Source organism: Apaloderma vittatum, unplaced genomic scaffold, assembly GCF_000703405.1.
Source record: "Apaloderma vittatum isolate BGI_N311 unplaced genomic scaffold, ASM70340v1 scaffold11942, whole genome shotgun sequence".
NCBI lineage: Eukaryota > Metazoa > Chordata > Aves > Trogoniformes > Trogonidae > Apaloderma > Apaloderma vittatum.
In genome coordinates, this window is record NW_009705304.1 from 26,132 (window position 1) to 46,594 (window position 20,463).

A 20,463-nucleotide genomic window follows, 5' to 3' on the forward strand; every position below is an offset into this window, starting at 1 on the left:
ATTCTTCCTGACTACAGTGAGCCTAAAACACTATCCTCCAGGTATAAACAGAGTTTCATGAGCTTGGAGCACTGCTGCATCCAGAGGGGCAGTTGTCCACCTGGTAGCTTCCAGGTAGCAAACACATCCTTCTTGGAGCAGTGAAGGAGATGGAACTTGGCCTACCTGGTTGCCAGCTGCCTTCTTCTTGCTCATCTGGCTGCTCCTCTGCTGAGCACTGCAAACAACAGCAGAGATATTCAAAACTCCCCAGGCTCTCCTTGACAATCCAAATCCTGCTCCCATCAGACAGCTGCGACAGTGAGTTCATGCCCCTCACCACTGGCTTCCAAAATAATTTACTTCCATTTACTCTCTTAGCCTGGTCTAGGCATCTTCTCACTCCCACCTGAACCACACTTGGGTCATTAACCCTCCACAGCTGCTGCTTTTTTCCCCTCTGACACAACCCAAATACTCTTTAACTCCCCTATTCTCCTCCCCAGCCTTGCAACATAGAGCCACTGAAAAACAAACAATACTGCAAGCTGAACCATACTTTGGGACCACAGCATCTGCACCAGGGCCTTTGCAACCCATTTACTGGAGCAGCTATAGGACAGAGCCACAAGAAACACATGCAGAGAAGAGGAGGCAGCAATAGGACATAGGTGCTTACTTGGCAAAGCCAATGAAATCCTCGTGGTTTGTGTTCATGTAAGCCAGCTCGATGTCTATTAGAAGCATGACCTGCCAGAGAGAGGCACAGACACAGCAAGACAGGCGTTAGTGCAGGGCAGAGAGAGCCCTGTACATCGTTCATCCCCTGAGCCCTCTGCAGCCAGACCCCCTTTGGCTCAGGCCCCTCTAGCCTAGACTGTCCCTTCAAACGTGTGCCCCACCCAATCTCCCCTCTTACACACACTCCTGATCCCCTACCTGATCTTTGGTCCTGCCTTCTCTCTCACGGATGTGAGTAGTAACAATCCTCTCCATTTCCTCACGCAGGTGAGGGTACTGGCTGAGCTGCAGGAGAGAGAAAACACGTGCACATGGGAAAGGGAGGTATAAAGGGGGGAGCAGCCCCCCACATGTATGCATGCATACGTACATTACACCCTGCAACCAGATATTTTAAAGGGAAGTTCTAGAAAGCTGGACTTGCAGACAGATTTTTTTTTTTTCCAAGTTCCTGGATGTCTGCTGGGGGCAAAGTTCTTTTCCCCTCTTGCTTTGAGCTTCAAAGAAAAACCCTTTTCACTCCTGCAGCAACCTTTCTGCCTCACCATAGACCTGCTCCAAACCCACCACATTCTTCTTGGCATGAGGCTCTTGCCAAACCCCAGATGCAAACGCACTGCTTATTGCCTGTTGGGTTTTACCCACGGAAGCGAACAATTTCTCCAGGTGTTCAGCATCTCGTTGCAGTAGGCTAAGCTGCTGAATGGCCTGTTGCTACATGGTGCTAAGTCCTACGGGAAGGCTCCCTAGGAAGTGAAGTGGATTTCAATCCCCATTTGCTGAGGCACTAAGTGGAAGCACCTGACCCTCTCCAACATCTGCAAGCAGAGACAGGATCTGACCAACACAAGGGTCTGTGTCTTCACAAAACACTGTGGTGTGGACACCCAGTTGTTTCTGCCTGCTCTCCACCAGTGCTGGGGCAGGATTACACGGCTGAGATCTATATTCACATCACACCTGCACCACACCTTTTGCCGTGTTACCAAGGGAATCCTTTCCTGCTCAGAGAAGAAAGACTTTACTACCTGTGGTTCAAAAGAAGAATCTCTACAGAGATCATACATGAGAAACACTTCCAAACCCAGCACCCTTAAAGCCCTCTGGGTTCCACACAGCATCTACCCTGCGCTTGCTTAGATTCATAACTCTCTAGTGATTTCAATAGCGGTAACTATGGTCAGGCCCAGCCCAGAGGAATTAAATTCATCCTCCAGGCCCAGGATCTATCTAGTCCTTTCTTCCCCACTTTGCTTATTTCCTGTGAAATAATCTTCCCATTTTTATTTTTAATTAATAGTACCTCCAGTTTGAGTATAATGTCAAATAGCATTTCCTAATATCTTTCATATCCCCTCAAGGGTGTGTGTGTGTGTATATATATATATATAAAGGAAATCTCATTTGCCTGTGCTGTGTACTGCATTTGCTTTGTTCCTCCAATTTACAGGATGGCTTCTTCTTAAACTGGTTTGGCTTTTGTTCTGTACAGATAAGCAATTATAACATGCTAGAAGGAACTGGCTCAAAGCATGGCAGCATCACTACTGGAAGCCAGATCCCACACTAACCAACACCAATATTCCTAACATCTAACTGCAAATAGTCTCAAACCCTTTCAGCACCCTTGCAGTCAAGAAAGTTGCAATAGCCTGGAACTGAAACTGAGGGCTAGATTTGACACTGGCTATTTTCAAATGCATGGTTTGTTTTGAATGCCAATGACTCTACAGAGGCAGGAAAAAACAAGTGGAATTTGTGTTCTCCACCACTAACTTGTCTTGAAAGCACAAATTGGGTGTTCTCCATGATCTTTATGGTTCAGGCAGCTGGTTGCTTCAGAGACACACAGGCAAAGCTTCCTGTTTCCTTGGGGGGTTGGCAAAGGATAGATGGGCAAGTTATGTCAAACAGAAAAACAGGAAGTTGGAAAACTTCTAAGCAAGTCTCAGCTTCTTTGCTTCAAATTAAAAAAAAAAACAACAATCAAACACACACATCAAACCTCCCCCCACCACCCCACTCCCAACCAGCACAAATGTACACCAAGGGCAAAACAAGTTGTGGTTTATCCAGAACCCAGGTCACCCAGCAACATTCATGTGCAAAAATAAATCAACAGCACCAGTCCCCATGCAGGAGCTTCCAACCCCAAGCGTGCACAGGAGGAGAAGCAAGAGTGGGCAAGGAAAGAAGACACAGACAAGCTGTAGGACGTCACACCCACCAGGGAACATGCAATAGGGCACAGAGGGGCAAGGAGTTATCACCAGCGGTACAAACAGCACCCAGAAATGCCATGACTCTGAAAGACAGGAGAGCAGGCGACCCTTCAAGGGGTTAAGACTGTCAGCCTGGGATCACACCCCAGCTCAAGTGGGTTTTCAATCCTGTTTAATCAAAATACAAGTTCACAGCCCTCTTTGAAAACCAATTTGTCCCAATGGTCCTCCAGCCCCCTCTTTGCAGATTCCAGGAGTCCTTGCCAGCACACCAAAGAACAACCTTTAGCTGAAGGGCTGCCAATGTGCAAGACCTTCCTGCACTTGTGAGATGCTGCAGTGCAGCCTGGCACAGAAGGTTCCTGCATTTGGAAAAACACTAGCTAGAACATTACCCTCCTAAATGTAAGGCCTTGCAGATTTCCACCAGCTTCTTATTTTGGAGCTACTCTCCATTTAACCAACTGCAAGAGGCTCAGAATCATGCCAGTCAGAAAACAGCTGTTAATGGCTACCTTCTCTTCAGCCCTCAACTTTGCCTAATAGTCAAGAGAGAGTCAATTGAAAAAGTCTCTTTCCATACAGGAAAGCTGAACTTCTGTAACACACAAACAGATGGGTTTGCTGCTTTCTGTGTGCTTTACTGATAGCCTCATATTCCATCTATGCAGCTTGATCAACCGCACATACAAAGATTTCTTCACCATCTGGGGTGAAGTGAAGTAATTGTGACAGCACACAAACAACAACACAATAGCTCAGGACAGCAACAAATCAAGGCTACAGGACTGTTAAGCTAATTCAAGAGGTGTGAGCCCAAGCGGTCTTCTTTTCAAGAAGCCTTGCAGGACTTCTAGTGAGTTTAAAGGTTTGGTTTTGTCATCTGAAAGGCAGCATCAGTCCACAACCCAGCAGCCTGGGTATTACCTTACAATTAGCATCAGTCCTAAAGTAGCCTTTTCAAGATGCCTCCTCTAATAGCACATGCTCTTGTCCACATCAAGCAGTTCAGGCTATAACATGCAAGATAAATATTGCAAATTAACTGATGTCCCTGTGCAGCTACTACCCTTTGCCTTATGCTGCCAGAACCCATCTCAGGCCAGCTGCTGTCCTAAAGTGGTCTATGGCAGTAGCCTTCTACTCTTTCAGAGGGAAATACGGACAAGATTAACCTTCTCACTGCATGCAGGCATTTGACTTTAAGCATTATCCAACTCTCCCTTTTATTTTCCAGGGCTATATATTTTGATTCAGGAAGTTATTTCTCATCTCCAACATCTGCCTCCCTGGCCTCCCCAGCTTTTATTACAGCAATTATTCTGCTACAATGTCACTGCTACTATCACCTTCCTTACAGGAAATATCTCAGTTGCATCATCTTGGAACACCCTCACAGTGTCTTCCACAATATCATAGATTAAAATCCACAGAGCAAGTGGGCATCCAGCCACTCTAACGATCCAACAGAGAAAATGGAATTCAACACCCTTGAGGTTTTCACGGTTGTTCTCCCTCCCCATCCAGAAGCTACATCTCCAGCCAGATACAGAGAACAGAGCAGGCAATCAAACCCATCAAAAGAGAAAATGCACAAGAGAAACAGACTGGAAAGGAGTTCCTCTGCCTTGCCTCATGAGCCCCCACACTCTGGCAACAGCAGGACTTTGCAAGAAATAGACTGGGCAGAGCTTGAGGCATGTCAGAGATGTCTCCTTAATAGGGGTGGTGCTAAGCTCTGTATTGCAAAGTACACCCAGAACTTTATAGCTCAGCTCTCACTTTCACTCTGAACTTCTACCAGTTCCTGTCTTCCCCTCCTTCTCAATTTAGGGGTATATGTTGGCAAGTCTGGCTGTAACTGTGGAGGAAGGGAATTGTAACTTTCAAGTCCTGAAATAACTCATGAACCAGCCCTTTCCAACACAATTTCCAGAACATACTTCTGTCATGCCACAGACCTATTTCTGGCCCCTCACTGGTAAGTTTAGCGCTAATTGCCACATCTGCCTTTTTTTTTTTTTTTTTTTAAGGAGGCATGTGGTGCCCTCTCCTGGAGGAAACCAGCTCGAGAAACAAACCCACTCCTGCCCCAGCCCCTAAGCAGTGTTTGACACCCTCCTGGGCCGGTGCCCTCTCCACCTGCTGCTGCCCTCTGTGAGCCAAAAGCTTCCCCTTCACATCGCATAAGAAGTGTCCACACTACCTCTCACTGAGCATAGTCCACGGAGCCAGAGATCAGCAGGAGAATGATTCAGAGGGTGTAATGCCTGGAAAAGCTTTTCCTCCGAGTCTTTCGGGACAATAATCTTCTGTCTGCTCTGAGTATCTCTTGCAGAACATCTTGCACCTCAAACTTGTAATCAATTGTTGTTTTGTATGTGCTACTGCTCAACATAGCTCTGCAGACGATACCTGCAGAGTACTCGTGCTATGGGAATGTGAGGTCTTTTTCTGTTTTTTTTATCTTTTTCTAGGGTATCTGGAATCTTTTTAAGGGGGTCCCAGAAAAAAACCAAGATGTTCCAAATCCACAGGAAGTATCACCACAAACAGGGCTTTGATCCACACTGAGGTAAATGTCGCTGAGCCAGACAGGAAGAGGGTATGCTAGAGTAACCCACTGGATCCCAGCTCATTTCTCAGCTAAAGAGCCCATCAGCTGATGCTTTTATACCTGCAAGTTGCTGCTTCCCTTTAGATGCACCTTCATGTCCATTTTCTCTCACTAGGTTTGCTGGAGTTCCTTGGGGGAGGGTGGAGAAACTGCATGGAAGTGTGTGGGAAGCGGGTGGGCATTGACCTTTCTTTGCATTTTTTTGTTTCTTTACCTTTTCGCTACACTTTCTGATGGTGGATGTGAGCTCACTCACTACCATATCCACACACTTCAGACTCGGCTCCTTCAACTTCTGCACCTGCTTTTTCACTATGGCTTCAAAAGCGAGGTCAGGCGTGAAGAGACCCGTTCTGCATGGCAGGGGCAGGGTGGGAGGAAGCAACGAGGAAGAAGAAAGCAAAGCAGAGAAAGAGCAGGAAGGAGGAAGAAAGAGAAGGAAGGAAAAGGGAAAAGAGAGAAAACACAAGGCAAAATGAGAAGTGAGATTTTGGTTCATTCCATTAAGTTTATTGAACCAGGTGAGCATTGCTATGGGGCCTGTGCACTGCCAAGTATCAGGAGAGTCTGCAGGCAAATGGAAGCGGCAAAGGTGCGTGGGGTAGGAGCAGCTGAGCCAGTGAAATGGGGAGCTGTCAAGAGCAAGATGAATGGATGGAACCCCCCAGGGATCAGGTGATCTCTTCCTGAAGGAAAGCTGCTCTGGATTTTAAGACAAAGCTGCTTGCCATAGTGAGCCATGACCTCTCTTCCTAGAGGCTCACCATGCCTCATTTCCCTTTGTCTCAGGCATTTTCCTTTCCTTCCTATCCCAGTTATCTCCCCTTCATGATTTTTTTTCCTTATTCCAGCTGTAGGAAGCCCAAACAGGAGCCAAGCTAAGACTTGCAAAGGTCTGTCACTTGCATCTTGGTTTGGCAGAATTAAACTGAATCCAAGTCTCTTAGTTTCATGGATTCAGACAAACTGCTCCACTTATGAAACATATTTCATCTCACTCACCCTCCCCTGTAACATTAACTTCGTCAGTAAGAGCAGATGTACCCAGTATTTAGAAAATGCAAACATGCTACAGGGTACCCATAGCTATACAAAGCATCCATTCTGCTCCAGCTAACCTGCAGCATCAGATCCAATCCAGGTCAGTCACGGTTTACAAGGAATTATTAATTTCCACTGATACTATTTAAGTGGCCTGTATTCTTAGTGGCTCCACTACAAAAAACCCAGGAAGTCCACAGAAATAAAGTTACTAAAATATAACCAAGATTAATCCACTTTAAGACTACTGCACCCCAAGAAGTTTTTCAGCACATCTTTAACACTTTAGAGCTTCTAGCAGGATGCTCTTTGTAACACAACCTGAGCAACGAAGAAGTTTTTCGGCACATCTTTAACACTTTAGTGCTTCTACCAGGATGCTCTTTGTAACACAACCTGAGCAACTTGTTCCAGCACGAGGCGTTACTGCTTTGCGAGTGCTCTCACCAGGACATTGACATAGGAAGGACCTTTCTAAAGGTACAGCTAATATTTGAACCTGGGGTGCCTACAGCCAACAATCCCTCCAGGGCTAGCTATAAATAAACATCACCTCATTTAAATCGGGTATTTCCTCCCTGTGGGTAACACCTGTAAGACCACAAGCAACATCAGTATTACACTCTTCAAGCAGTATTACAGGACCTACAACTAGAGTGCCTTTAAAGCAGCAAAGAGTTGGATTCAGCTTCACTCAAGAGTCTTTCTCAAGGTTCCAACAACACCCCTTTTGAGCAAAGCAAGCGCATTTCCAGAGTTATATTTACATACTCTGACTCAACAGAAGTTTTCCACTAATCCAGTTGCCCCAAGCTCAATCCATACACCGTTTCCCTCACTTTGTGGACCTTGAACAAGAAAAAGATATTTTTAAAGAGTCACTCCCTTCCAGTACCTGAGTATCACCTGTATGACAATATTTTGTTTCTTCAGATACACAGTTGTAACCATGGCTACTAGAGCACAGGCAAAGGAACCAGCACTGAAGTATCAAATTCATCGCAGTGGGATCTAAGCTAAAATGGAAGATCTGACATTTCCTCTCATCCCTGTGGTCTCTTCTCCTCCCCTATTTCCCACCCTGCTGTACCCACCACCTGATCACTTAAGGAACCTGCTGCTGTCAGAACAGATGGTCTATTCTGAGATTGTCACTAAAAGAGGAAAGAAAAAGAAACAATGAAGAAGGAAGTGGAAAATGGAGGGAAGGATGCAAAGAGGAAGAACAAATGGGAGATTCTGAATAGCAACTGATGGATGGAGAACAAATCAAGAGAAGCTTCAGAGGGCATGAAAAAGGAGGGCCCTTCTGATCCAGTTAGCAGGCGACTCTGGATACTTGGCAGCCCGAGGGCCTGTGCTTACCTGTCGCCAGGCTCTAATGGCAATTTTCTGGGTGCTCCCCACAGTCACACACCCCAAGAGAGGACAGCAGGACAGAAGAAGGAAGCTCCTCCAGCACTCTAGAAACCTGAGCAATCACTGCATCCACTTAGTTTTCCCAGTCTGTCCTGGGGCACAAAGCATGTGCCTGCATGCCTGAGCCCTCCTATAGAGGCTCTTGGCCCTAAGGCCTAGGCAATTCTGCAAGCAAGGCAAATACCACCACTTGGGCACCTTTCCCCACCCTTGCAGCGACAGGGAGCTCCTACAATGCCCATTTACCTGCACCTGAATAGCCAGTGGTGATTCCAGTCTCCAGTGCCCACACCACCATCCTAACTGAGGTGCCTTTTCACCAGCACCTAGCCCCGCCTGAAGCAGCAAGCCATGGCTGAGAGGAATGGCACAAGTCATCTTATCTTGCTGTCTTTCAACCCCGATGTTAGAAACAAAAGCTGCCATAATCCAAAAGGCAGAACCGAGGCAGGTTCCCTTTCTAGCCCCAACAAATACCGGTATGGAAACCAAAGGGCAAAACCTGAAGCCCTCTCTCAGAGAGTGCAGGAGGACCCCAGATGGACCTTTCTAAGTTGCTTCTTCTCAGCCATGTGCTGCTCTTCCAGAACAGGATACGGACCAAGCCAACCAGAAACCAAGCCAAACACCATGGGAATGTTTCCCTGAGATACAGCCCACAGCTGTAACTGCTGCAACCTCTGAAGTTCAGCCCCATATGCTCTCCCAGCAGCACCCAAAGGGTAGCTTGGGATTGAATCTCCCACTTCTACAAGAACAAAGGGGAAAACATTGAAATCCCAGTTTCTAGCTTGGAAAATAAACCCAGATACTAAATTTAAAGTCAAATGTGGCCATATAAGAAATACCTTTGGTTTTAGAAGGAATCATGAGTCACACTACAGACGGAGAGGTGGTAGAAACATCTCCAACACCCCTCAGCTCTGAAACGTTCAGGGAGCAGGGCCATGGCCCATGTCCCACAGTGCTTCCATTTCTGTTTGGCTTGTTGGTTGGATCGCCCAGGCTGGTACCGCTCAGGTCTAGTCATGCTGAGGAGGTGGTTAGAAACACCGAGTGTGGCTGCAGGCAAGTCCCTGCCCAGGTCACAATACTGCGCCGCAGCCAGCGAGCGGGTGGAAGGTGCCAGCTCCATGCTGCCTCTGGTTACCTTCTTGGTGCACTGTCTAACGGTATTGATTAACTCCGAAATGACCATGTCCACGCATTTCAGGCAAGGTTCTTTAATCTTCTTCACCTGCTTTTTCACAATGGTCTCAAAGGCCATGTCGGGTGTGAAGAGACCGGTTCTAAACACCCAGGGTGGGGATGAGACAAGGCAGGAGAGGGAGAAGGGGCAAGGAGAATGTCACAGCGTTACACAAACATCTTGGAGCAGGGACCACCACGCGGGGCTGGGGAGTGTCACGTTCCCCAGACAAGCTCTGAATGGAGTCTGTGGAAAATGGGGGACAGTTGGCACCTCCCAGGAAGGAGGAGCTGAGGACAAAACGGATCCCAGCTGAACAGCCATGGCCAGGCCACCATTTCACCTCAGCCACCAGGCCTAAGAGTGGCAGGAGCTAACACCTCCGAATTGTACAGCAGATGGGAGGCCTTTTCTGAAAGGTTTTCTTAATGATTAGGCCTCTAAGACATTTGATATCCTTTATCAAGTTCAGCTAGCAACTGAGCAAAAGAAAGGAATGAAAATAAAGCTAGGTCAGTGTTTGTTCACATCCAAGCGTGTAGGAAGGGCTCTGACAGGCGCCAGGCACTGCTCATCTTCCCTGGAGCATCACAGCTCAGGGCTGTGCTTGGGACAGCTAACCTCCCCTGGGGCAACGCTAATGTGTTCACTAACTACGTCCTGGGGAAACTGGGATCCTGGTGATTGGCACCCCAGTGTTCCCTCAGATCTCTAGGGGAGGAAGTGCTCAGTACAAACAACTGTTGGTTAGCATGGAGGCAGAAAAGTGAAAACCTGCATTTTGGTTTTAGCTAAAGGAAGGAGTAGTATGGCCTTGCATCCTTCTTTCTATCCTTTCTTATGTCAAGACACAAGAAGGAGGGAGAAAATGTTCAGTCACCAAGGCAGTTTTCCCTTTTAGGCTTCTGCAATTTTCACATGGGAAGAGAAAGCAAACTGACCTGGATAATTGTCCCTACTCCCAGATTCAAGTCACCAGGACGGTCCAAGGAGGTTATCCCTCCCCTTTGGCTGACCTACCGTACCTCTGAAGTCTTCAACTCCACTCAGAAGGTCTAGAGGTATTTACAAGGTTACGCAGCCAATGGCCTGCCTAGTGCGTGATACGTGCCTGATACCATGGATGTTCTTGATGGCATAGCTGATCTCCCGCCGCAGCTCCTTCTCATCAAACTCCATCTGCATAAGAGAGAAATTTGATCAGAAACTAACCAACATTTACTTGCACAACCCCAGGACACACAACAGCATGCTTCACAGAGAAGGGGTCCCGTGCCAGCACTATCACATGACAGACGAGATATTAGCCCAAGTGTTGGATACAGAGGCCAGCCACAAAGCTTCTGTTGCCAATGCAGACATCCTGGGCAAACATGAATAGCTAGGGGCCTACACTTAAAGATGTCAATCGCCAGCAGCTCCCAAGAAGCTTCTTTGAGATAAAACAATAGGATTGGAGTGCTAGATTTCTTCCTAAACCAAACCATTTTATCTCCCAAGATTTAGCATGAGGCCTTGGCAGCTGTTTTCCCAGGGAATACCACAAACAGATTTACAGTTCACACAGAAAAAAATGTTATCCAATACAAGGCAGACTTCTTGTGTTAAAGGAAGTTATTCTGCACATTTAATTTTGCACTTAGCAATTAAGCTAAAGAAATATTGTCATTTAACTATGAGAAATTTAAGTTCTGTTATGAGGACAGGGACTGAGAGAAAGCTCAGTGCTATCAGAAGGCTTCAATAAAGGAGAAAAAATAAGTAAATGAAGGTGATAGAAAAAAACATGAAACAAAGCAGCCAAAGGGAAAGACAGATGATGAAAGATACTAAGGAGACAGACAGAAGAAGTAAGAGACAAGACAAACTGGATCTCGGCAGCACCTTCACCAATTCGAAGGGGAAACGCTCATGGAAGATGCGATTAATCCTAGCTCCTCCTGACAGCTCATAGGTATCAATTTGGTCTCCAGAGCCTTCAATGCGTTTCTCAAAGTCCACAGCGAACTGCTGGACCATCCTGAAATAAAACAAAAATCATGAAGTAGAATTGTAGCTGAGCAGTCATCTCCAGGGATGGACTTGCAGCCGAAGCCACTTACTGAAGCAGAGCTTTGGTCTTGCGAGCCGGATCATCAGGGCGAAAGCTCTTGTACTCCTCCACCTCCTTCTCAATGGAGAGAAGCTGGCTTTGGAGCTTGTTCCGCAGCCCTGGCAGGGTGTCACGGATGTGGTTGGTCAATTGCTGCGCAAGAAGGTTTAAGAAGATTATAAACCTCTAGGTGGTTACTGGGAAGCGTTTGCGACCTCTGCACCACAAAATATAGAGAATTTCTCCTGTGTTCAGTCCCTCTGAGTGGTCCTAATAAGAAGTCTGTCCTAGGACAGATGCCAGTTATGAGCTGGCTGTATCCTGCCTCCCCAGCTCCTAACTGTTGTACCCCTCTATATTCGTGACCTTCATTTTACCTTCTAGTCTGGTACAAAACTCCCTTTCATACAAGCCTGCTGTCTCCAACCCAAGAATAAGCTTCACATCTAAGTATTAGCATTTGTTATTTACACCAGGGTAAAGACTATTCTGTCTTCAGATTAGCACACCACTGACAACCAAGATGGTGGTGTTAAGCCCTTTTTTCAGTAAGGGTGACAAGGCAGGATGTAAGGAGTCAAACCCACTGATGAAGGTCTAATAAGAGGGTTTCCAAAGAGCACAGCTTTGGAAAACACAAATTTAAAGATGAATATTTAAATAAGGAGGAAAAAAGACAAAGCAATTCTTCACTTAAGGGGGTAGTTCAAGTGAGTAAAGAAGGAAACAACAAGTTGCTACTGTATGAGACAGGAGATAAGACAGTCTTAATAGATAGGAAAATGACTACAGCTAAATCAATTTTGCAGCTTACTGTTAGGTACAGAGACCCCTAGTAATTTAGAAGTTATCTTTCAGCTTAACCAGAAGGACCCTGCATTCTGATAGTGTAAATGTCACGAACAAGCTATTGATTTTGCACCAGTGTCACTGAAAGGATAAAGCACTGCTCTGCCTTTCGCCTGTAAGTTCCATTATTGGTGTTAGTGTGTTTCACTGATTCAGGATTATACAAGTCAGGCTCATTTCATAGGACTTGGCACCAAAATGCCTGTTACGGTGCAGAGGAGGAAGAGCTAACAACTCCTCACTGTAGCAAAACAATGTAAAGTATTTATCAGTTTGCTGACCACAAGTTTTAGCTTTTCCTGTATTCTTCCATCTCAGAAGAGCCCTGACAGCCAGCCTAGCCATTCTTATGACATAGCAGGGAGCAGTTCTTAACAGTTGACAGTACCTGGTTCAATACTTTCTGCAAGTAGGGGGTTCCCATGCGATCAGCCATGTGTCTGTAGGCTGGGTGGGAGAGAAAAAATTTTCTCTCTGCAGCCAGAGCTGCCTGAATGTCCTTCTTGCCATCAATATCCTTCTGACTTCTGTTGACTACACCAATGTAACCTGTAAGAGTGGGGTTGGAAATTAGATGCTTGCAAGGATGAGAACATAAACAGGACTCAGACTGAGAAGCAAGTTACCCAGCTGGCGGCATTGCCAGCTTTTTCTCAGATCCAGCTTGGAACTTAACCACAAGTTATAACAGATGTTGCAGGAAGGGGATGAGGCCAGGACACCTCACAGAAGAAATAAAGGAAGGAGATCACAGACAAAGCATGAGGAAACATACCTCTACGAAGAGGAAGTAATTTGTTTTCTAATACATCTCGGGCATCGGTTCCTTCATCCATAAGATCCAGCTTAGTGATGACCCCAATAGTGCGCTGCCCTACAGAAAAAGCACAAACATACTTGATCAAGCAAACAATCAATGTAATATTTTTCCTCTGTTCACAGAGCTTACAGCTGGCCAGTTTGAATTCCCAAGGGCTCTTGAACCCAAATATTACAGTTCCCATCATGTACAAGAGGCCATGAGAGAGAAACAGACAATCAAGCTCGGTTCTCAATTATATCCTGCTACATGTGCCATGTCACAGCAGAGAGGGATTTTAGTGCAGATATGTTTTGCTACTTTTCTCCAAGCAGAATGCAGATGACTAAAGGAAAGGAAATCCTTCACCTCTTCAGAAATGGGGCTTGGACAAAGGAAGATACAACCCAAGACAACAGACAGGAGCCCACAGCTACTGGACTAATCACAACCAAAAGGTAAAGGGAAAATCAGACCACAGTCTAGTAATGTAATGCTAAATTAAGAGGTATTTACCTTGAGGATCCACCTCCTTTGCAATCTTCAGGGCATCAGAATTGGCCAAATCTGAGTTGGCTGGGGATACTGCCAGGATGAGGCAGTTCTCTTTGGTGACAAACTGCATGAGCATATCTCGGATCTGAAACTCAATGTCAGGCGGCTGGTCCCCGACTGGGACTTTTGTCATACCCGGTAGATCCACCAAGGTCAGGTTCAGAACTAGACATAGGAAACAGGAGATAGCACAAGAGAGTGTTGAGGTAGGAATGTTCTGGTCTGTAAGTACCCCCTGTAGCTTTAGTGTGTCCAATATAAAATAGGCAAAACAGATGCACACACAATTTTCTTGTTCCTTTTTGTCGCTGCTTAGTAAGAACTAGTTGCCAGTTCCTACTAGTTATGATTGTCAACCATCTCATCATCCTTCCTTTTAATTCCCTTGTTTTCATAATGATCAGGGAAACTGTGCCCTCAATGTCCTTCCCTATATGCTACACTGAAAGAGAAGGAATGACAGCACATTTTTTTTCACTTCATAACAAAAGACTGGAGAGTCAGAAGATTTGGTTCCACTCATTCAGAGCTGTCTCTGGTATTGAAGAGCTCAGTCTCACCACCCTTATTCAGGGAAGGCTCTGATCAAAGGCAGCTGGGCCTTCTCCTGAAGGACTACAGTATGTAGCCCTGTAACTGTTTAATCGATCTTGCTGAAAGAGAAAAATAAAAACTAGAAAACAAGCACAGGCTCTACCCAATCAAATGTTATGTAGCACCGAGATGCTGCCTTCCAAAAAAATGCCCATAGAGCTGTTCACATTTACAGCAAATTTGGAACTACATTGCTTCCTTGTTTAAGCAGAGTTCTTCCACTGAGATCAGCAGTGTGTGACATAGGCTCTACCTGGAGTGAACTATACAAAGCACATATTTAAATGCAAGCAGAAGGCAAGTGCTCTTGAAGAAAGCTCAACTTTTGTTGTTGGTCCATTTATTTGCCCACTAAAGCAGTATTAGAAAGCAGGGAGAGACAGCAGCTCTTCACTGTAATGCCCATAACTGATGGAAAAGAACAGTCTCAGGAACAAGGTTCTGCAGACATGAGTTCTTTCAAGGATAAGTTCTGCTAGCAGTCAGATAACCTCAGCTGGCAGAGAAACCTGCCTTAATTGTATGGTCAAGACTGACAGTTTGGTACAGGATGACCCAGGCATATGGAGATTAAAATCAAAACCAAGCACAGTCCCCATTTCATCTCATTCTTTCTGTCTTTACTTCATGACGAGGCAGCAACCTGCCTCACCTGTCTCTTGACTACCTTAGGACTCACCATGGGGAGAGTAGACTCGAAGATTGATGGGCACAGGGGAAATCCCTTTGTTGGAGCCAGTAACACGATCTGTTTCAGCCTCAATCTCCAAACGGACCTCCTCAAAATCAGTGAATTTCTTTCCTTTGCAGTGTAGGAACTCGCCATATTCTATTTACACAGAAGCAGAGAGTCAGAAGTAGACACTGAAATCATAGAAACACTCAAAGTATAATTAAAACATCCTGTCCCAAAGTAAAACAAAACAAACATCTGAAGGGATGAAGTGTGGCAAGGGCCCTTCCCACTGGAACCCGGCAGGGTGGCATAGAAGTTACTGCAGTCACGTTATCTGATCAACATCTCAGAGAATTCAGTTGAGTCCAACATCTTCATAATCTGGCTTTTGTTTCAGCAGAGGCAGAATCCTCACTTGTCTTCATTCAAGTAAAATTATGCAATGCAAACAGACTCGAGAGTCTCCAGAGAGCAAAAACCCCAACCTTGCCATGGTTTTCAATTGGCTAGTGGTTGGGGATTTTTATGCGTCAGCCCTTGAACAGGGTAACTAATCCAAGAATCCTCTGTTTCAACTTTAAAAGTCTCCTAAAACTCAAATTATCTCCTTACTGTAGACAAGAGGTCTGCCACAGATAGATCAAACTCGCCTAAGAGAGGAACAGTACCTTCAAATATTCACTTGCTGACTCCTGGATGAGACCTTAACTTACATTACGGGGAACAGTAATAAAAATGTCCTGCAAAGAGGTATGCATGGAGCCTTGCCTAATAAATTACAATGAAAAAAACTAAGAAGCATTTTGCTTCTGAATGTGTAATTAGATGTTAAACATGTAGAACTGAAAGTCAGCTGCAGGTCATTTTTACTGGGGAAAATTCTCACTTATTTTTTCCACACCAAGCAGTGTCACTGATCAAATAAGACCTTCCTTGACTAAGACATCGATCCAGCTGGACACACAGGGAAGGAAGCCCACATACCTGTGCTGGCATTCACCAGCTGCAGGACCAGAGGGCGTCTGGTTACGATGCCAGATCCACGCGGCAGAAAGTCCCTGAAACGAAACAGGAAGTTTCAGATGAGTGAGTGATTGTTTCCTTCCCTTTTCACAACTTTTCTGCTCTATAAGTACACACGGATTCTAACAGGGAGTCTCAGCCGTGGGCACAAAAATGTTTAAAACACTAAAAACCAAATGTTTGTCAAGGAGGACAAGAGCTTGTTGTTCCTAAGAAGCTGATACTCACAGCACATCCCCTCTAATCCTGTCTGTAACAGCTACAGCTCCTTCACTTGAAGTTCCAAGCTAACAAACAAACCCATTTAATACAGCTGTCGATACTTAAGAAAAAAAAAACAAACAATCTCTCTCATCAGAAAGGAAAGCGTAGTTGAAGCAGAGCCTGAAAACTAGCATGCCTCCTGTTAGCAAAACCCGATTACCCAACTACAACAAAATCCCTCACACCCTGCACTTTGGGATTTGAGAAGATACCACGCTGTTCCAGTGTGCAGACACCATATGATATATCTGAAGGATAAAGCGCAGCCAAAGGATTGCCTCCGCCAAGGGTTTCTCCTGGCTAACTACTCAACCAAGGCAAAACCAGCCACAGCAGCTTCCTTCTGTATTCACAAGAATCCTGAATTTTTCTGTCCTTTGAATCATTTCAAAGGAAGGAAGCCTTTTGCTATCTGTCTCCAAATGCTGACTTTGCAGCCACAGCCCACAAGTTCTCCTTTGCTTTTGCTTTTTCCAAGTGCATTTGAGTAAAGCTAGGCATGGGCGCTGCGTCTGCCGATGACCTTGCTAGTTTGTGGCCTCGTTTTCAAGCTCTCAGCCGTTCACGTGGCTCTTCGAGAGCCACTGAGGATTTCTGAAAATACCATTGCTTCCTTGCCTAGTGGGAGAGGCATCACTCCAATAGATGGTTCCCTCAGCCTTAATACCTACCTACATTGCTGGGATCCTGGCACACAGTCCTCCCTCCCTTGATAGCTGTGGCAATGAATAATTTTGCTAATTCAGTGGTGACTAACTAGCGAATGCGAAATCCAGGGCTCTCCATTTGAAATGTTGTGCTCTTAGTCCTGCACGAGCTTAATACCAACAAAGAAAGTGAAGATGAGGAATGAACTTTTTTTAACACGTCAGATAAGGAGTTGAGCACTTTTGTTTGACCTCCTGGTTTCCTACATAATCCCGTGCAATTTCTTCTGCTTCTCTGTATTTCCTTTTCCTCAGCTATAGGAAAGTAATTCTCCATCTGTGGGGCCATCAGGATAACTTGACAATATCAAAAGCTGCAGAGAAGTTTCAAGTGAAGGGAGGGTAAGGAGGCATCCCACAAGCTCTAATACCTCAAAAATATCTCCTATAAATTACTAAATCTGAAGCAACAGGACCTCTGGTAGAACTCTACCAGTTCAAGAAAGACTATAACCCATTCTCATTATTTCAAGACTTTTCAGAATTATAAAGAGTTAAGAGGGGTTTGTCTTTCATTTGTTTTTCAAATAATACAGCTCTAGTTTTTCCATTCCAGTGGGATTAACCCTGGAATCTTTGAGGCATTGCATCATTTTAGCAGTTTTCTGCTGTCTCAGCTTGATTCCTATAGAAGTCTGTGGTCAATATGTGAAAAAGTCCTAGTTTAGCTTCAGTTTTTAGCATAACAAATCCTTTTGAGCTGCACTGGTTTATTTTGACTTATTGCACCTGAGAAAAATGTATCCTTTTGCTACAGATTCCCCTGAGCCAATACTCTGGTTGTTGATCCCCAAATTGCAATATCAAATCCTGCTTCACTGTAGGAAAAGCACCACTTGCATTTACAGGCATGACCCTTCTTGAAATTAAGATTTCACCCATGACGTGTTCCATGTTTTCCTGAAGCTTTCTGGTTTGGCCAAAATTCTGATTTCTTTGCTGTCCTTGTCACAGCTACTAAGGCAAAAACTCAGGACAAAGGTAGATAAAAAACCTGTGTGACATATGGGTTCCAGCATTATAAAAAAAAATAAAAAAGATCCAGTTTACCATATTAACTGAAGTAGCTTCTGGGCTATTCAAAGGAAAAACCCACTAAATTCTCATACAAGACAAAATGACAAATCACCTAAACCACAGTCCTAGTGCTGCCTTAGTTCTGCATGAAAACATGTGCAATCTGATCCCTAATATTAGAAAATTAATTCTTATCCAGAAACTATTGGGAGGTACACACAGTTCAACTTTTAAGTTTTCACTACACTTGACTCCTACCAGGAATTACAGCCAAAAAGCTTTACAAAACCCCCACAATTGATGCAGTGTCACCCCATCGTACCCGTATTATTTCCTATTCTTCTTCACTTCCTTTCTCTACAGCCTCCTGGATAAACTACCTCCTCCTGCTCCAGCTATGATTCCAGCATAGCCACTAAAAAGCACAGATTAGTAAATTCTGGGGCAAGTTGGCTTGGCATCCAGGAGAAGGCAGCGTACAGGAGCCTTGCCTGCCCTTTATTGCAGGCACAATCAATTGCTTCTGTAAAATTATAACATGTGTGGCATGGACAACACAACCAGCACAGCTGAGTCCATTGAGGAGCTGCTCCAGCTATGATTCCAGCATAGCCACTAAAAAGCACAGATTAGTAAATTCTGGGGCAAGTTGGCTTGGCATCCAGGAGAAGGCAGCGTACAGGAGCCTTGCCTGCCCTTTATTGCAGGCACAATCAATTGCTTCTGTAAAATTATAACATGTGTGGCATGGACAACACAACCAGCACAGCTGAGTCCATTGAGGAGCCAGGGAAAGGATCTCCACACACAACTATTGTGCTGCTCTTTCTGGAGCAAAGTGGTGAAATTAAGTCAGAATCAGGGAAACCGTATGCGAGATAACAACCACATGCCAGATGACTCGGGCAGGTAAGAGCAGAAGGGTCAGGTAAACTGGCTTCTGCAATTCCAGCACAGGAGTTGTACGGTAGGAAGGCTGGGGGAGGAAGCAGAAGGGGGGAATAAGCCTTCAGATATAACATGCTGTAAGGCTCCAAGTGCTGAACAACAAGGGCAGCAGGGATTCCACTAGTAAGACAAGGCAGCCTCTAGCACGACATCAAAAGCTGCCTCATTACACACGGCGCTACACAAAACTTTGCGCCTTGAAGTATATTATTCAATTAGGTTGAAGGCACCAACTCCCTGTTTTCCTCCTTCACTTTGTGTAAGAGCTGAGGTGGGGTTTTCATTGCTTTGTTGGCAACGTGCAGAAGTGGCACAGCAACATCTGGTTTCCTGGGCTTTTAAGCAGGAACACCACACCGCACCGCTTCGTCAGGCTGGGCTTCACCCAGAAAATACAGCAAAGGAGCAGCTAAAGCAGACTAAGAAGCTGTATTGAGGGAATGCAACTACTTAATTTCCTCGTATCTTTTTCACTGAGCTATTGGCTCAGAATTCTCTATCAAGATATTGAGGCATCAGTTTTAGCCAAGCATTTACAAGCATTTTATCAGAGTTGGAAAACTAAACTCTGATCAGCTACGCTGCCCAAGCTGTCAGTTATTGGAAGACTTTATACAGATTTTACACTTGTCTTGACTACTTGAGAGAGGATACTGAGCCAGGTAAATTTGTGGTCTGGCTAATGCTAGATCTCCTCTTCTAAACCAAGACAACAAAAAGAGCCAAGGGTGCAAACCCTGACAGGTCTCAGGCTGAAAAAGTTCAGGCAGGGAAATGACCTGAAAAGCCATTTATTGTTATATTTTTCCATTGCTCGCTCCTGAAGTGCTTACACATGTTCTCGACTGGCTTCACAGCGACCTCAGGGCAAACCCAATCACATCATCCCTTCTAGTCTTATTTCTATTTTAGTATGCAGAGCTGCATTAAAGTACAGATTTGGGCTGAAAGCTGCATTAGTAATGCAATAGTAAAAAAAAATAAATATTTGAGGGATGGAAAACAACATAGCAGTTACTCTAGAGCAACATTCAAGCAAAATCCAAACATGCTGGAAACATGTTAAGGCAATCTTGATGTCACACAACAATACATTTATAATCAGGGTTTCCCTACTAGTTTTTTTTAAATTAAAGCCAGACACTCTGTACAAAAATCTCAATGCACTAGCTATCTTAGAATTCTACAGAAAAAGTGCTATTAATGACAGGAAAGAAAAAAAAAGGATATTTGCTCCGTAAACAAGTTTCACGCTTCCTTTAATGACTTATATAGTACAGAGGATCAGAAGTTAAAGGTAACATGGACCAAAGTCATCTCTCTCCAAGCTATTTATAAGACACAGGGGATTGACAAGCCAATTGTTTAATTCAACATATATTGTATGGAAAGGTATGAAAATGTTGATAGATGTAGTCAAAATAAGCAGGACAGAGACCCACATGAAAAGTCTGAAACTTCTTGAAAAGGCACAAGCTGAAACTTTCAAGCAGGTTTTTTACATTCATTCATTGCTGCTACATTGGAGAAAATGTGACTGTCCCCATTAAACAAGGAGACTTGCATGAGCTGGTTTGCTGCAGTAGCACCACATTCGTTCCTAAAAAACATACAAAATTTGCTTGTCAAAAAATACTTCTTTACTCTTTTGGTCACACACTTGGCTGTGATCTGATGTTTTCTTGTTAAATGGGAGATAACTAGATCTTTGGATGAAGAACTGATCTTCCA

General features: G+C 44.8%; 1 protein-coding gene across 1 annotated transcript in view; it reads right to left on the bottom strand.

Annotated features, from left to right (window-relative positions):
* Nucleotides 1-15,899, bottom strand: part of DNM1 (dynamin 1) — a gene marked incomplete at its 5' end in the record, with an annotated part of 41,943 nt that extends 26,044 nt beyond the window's left edge. The window contains 12 exon segments of the mRNA XM_009865342.1: nucleotides 166-217; nucleotides 659-729; nucleotides 919-1,005; nucleotides 9,170-9,308; nucleotides 10,320-10,387; nucleotides 11,093-11,228; nucleotides 11,311-11,453; nucleotides 12,538-12,698; nucleotides 12,925-13,023; nucleotides 13,465-13,668; nucleotides 14,777-14,926; nucleotides 15,758-15,899. Of these exon segments, the coding sequence (XP_009863644.1) occupies nucleotides 166-217; nucleotides 659-729; nucleotides 919-1,005; nucleotides 9,170-9,308; nucleotides 10,320-10,387; nucleotides 11,093-11,228; nucleotides 11,311-11,453; nucleotides 12,538-12,698; nucleotides 12,925-13,023; nucleotides 13,465-13,668; nucleotides 14,777-14,926; nucleotides 15,758-15,899 (1,452 nt within the window).
* Between the last annotated feature and the right edge of the window lie 4,564 nt (nucleotides 15,900-20,463).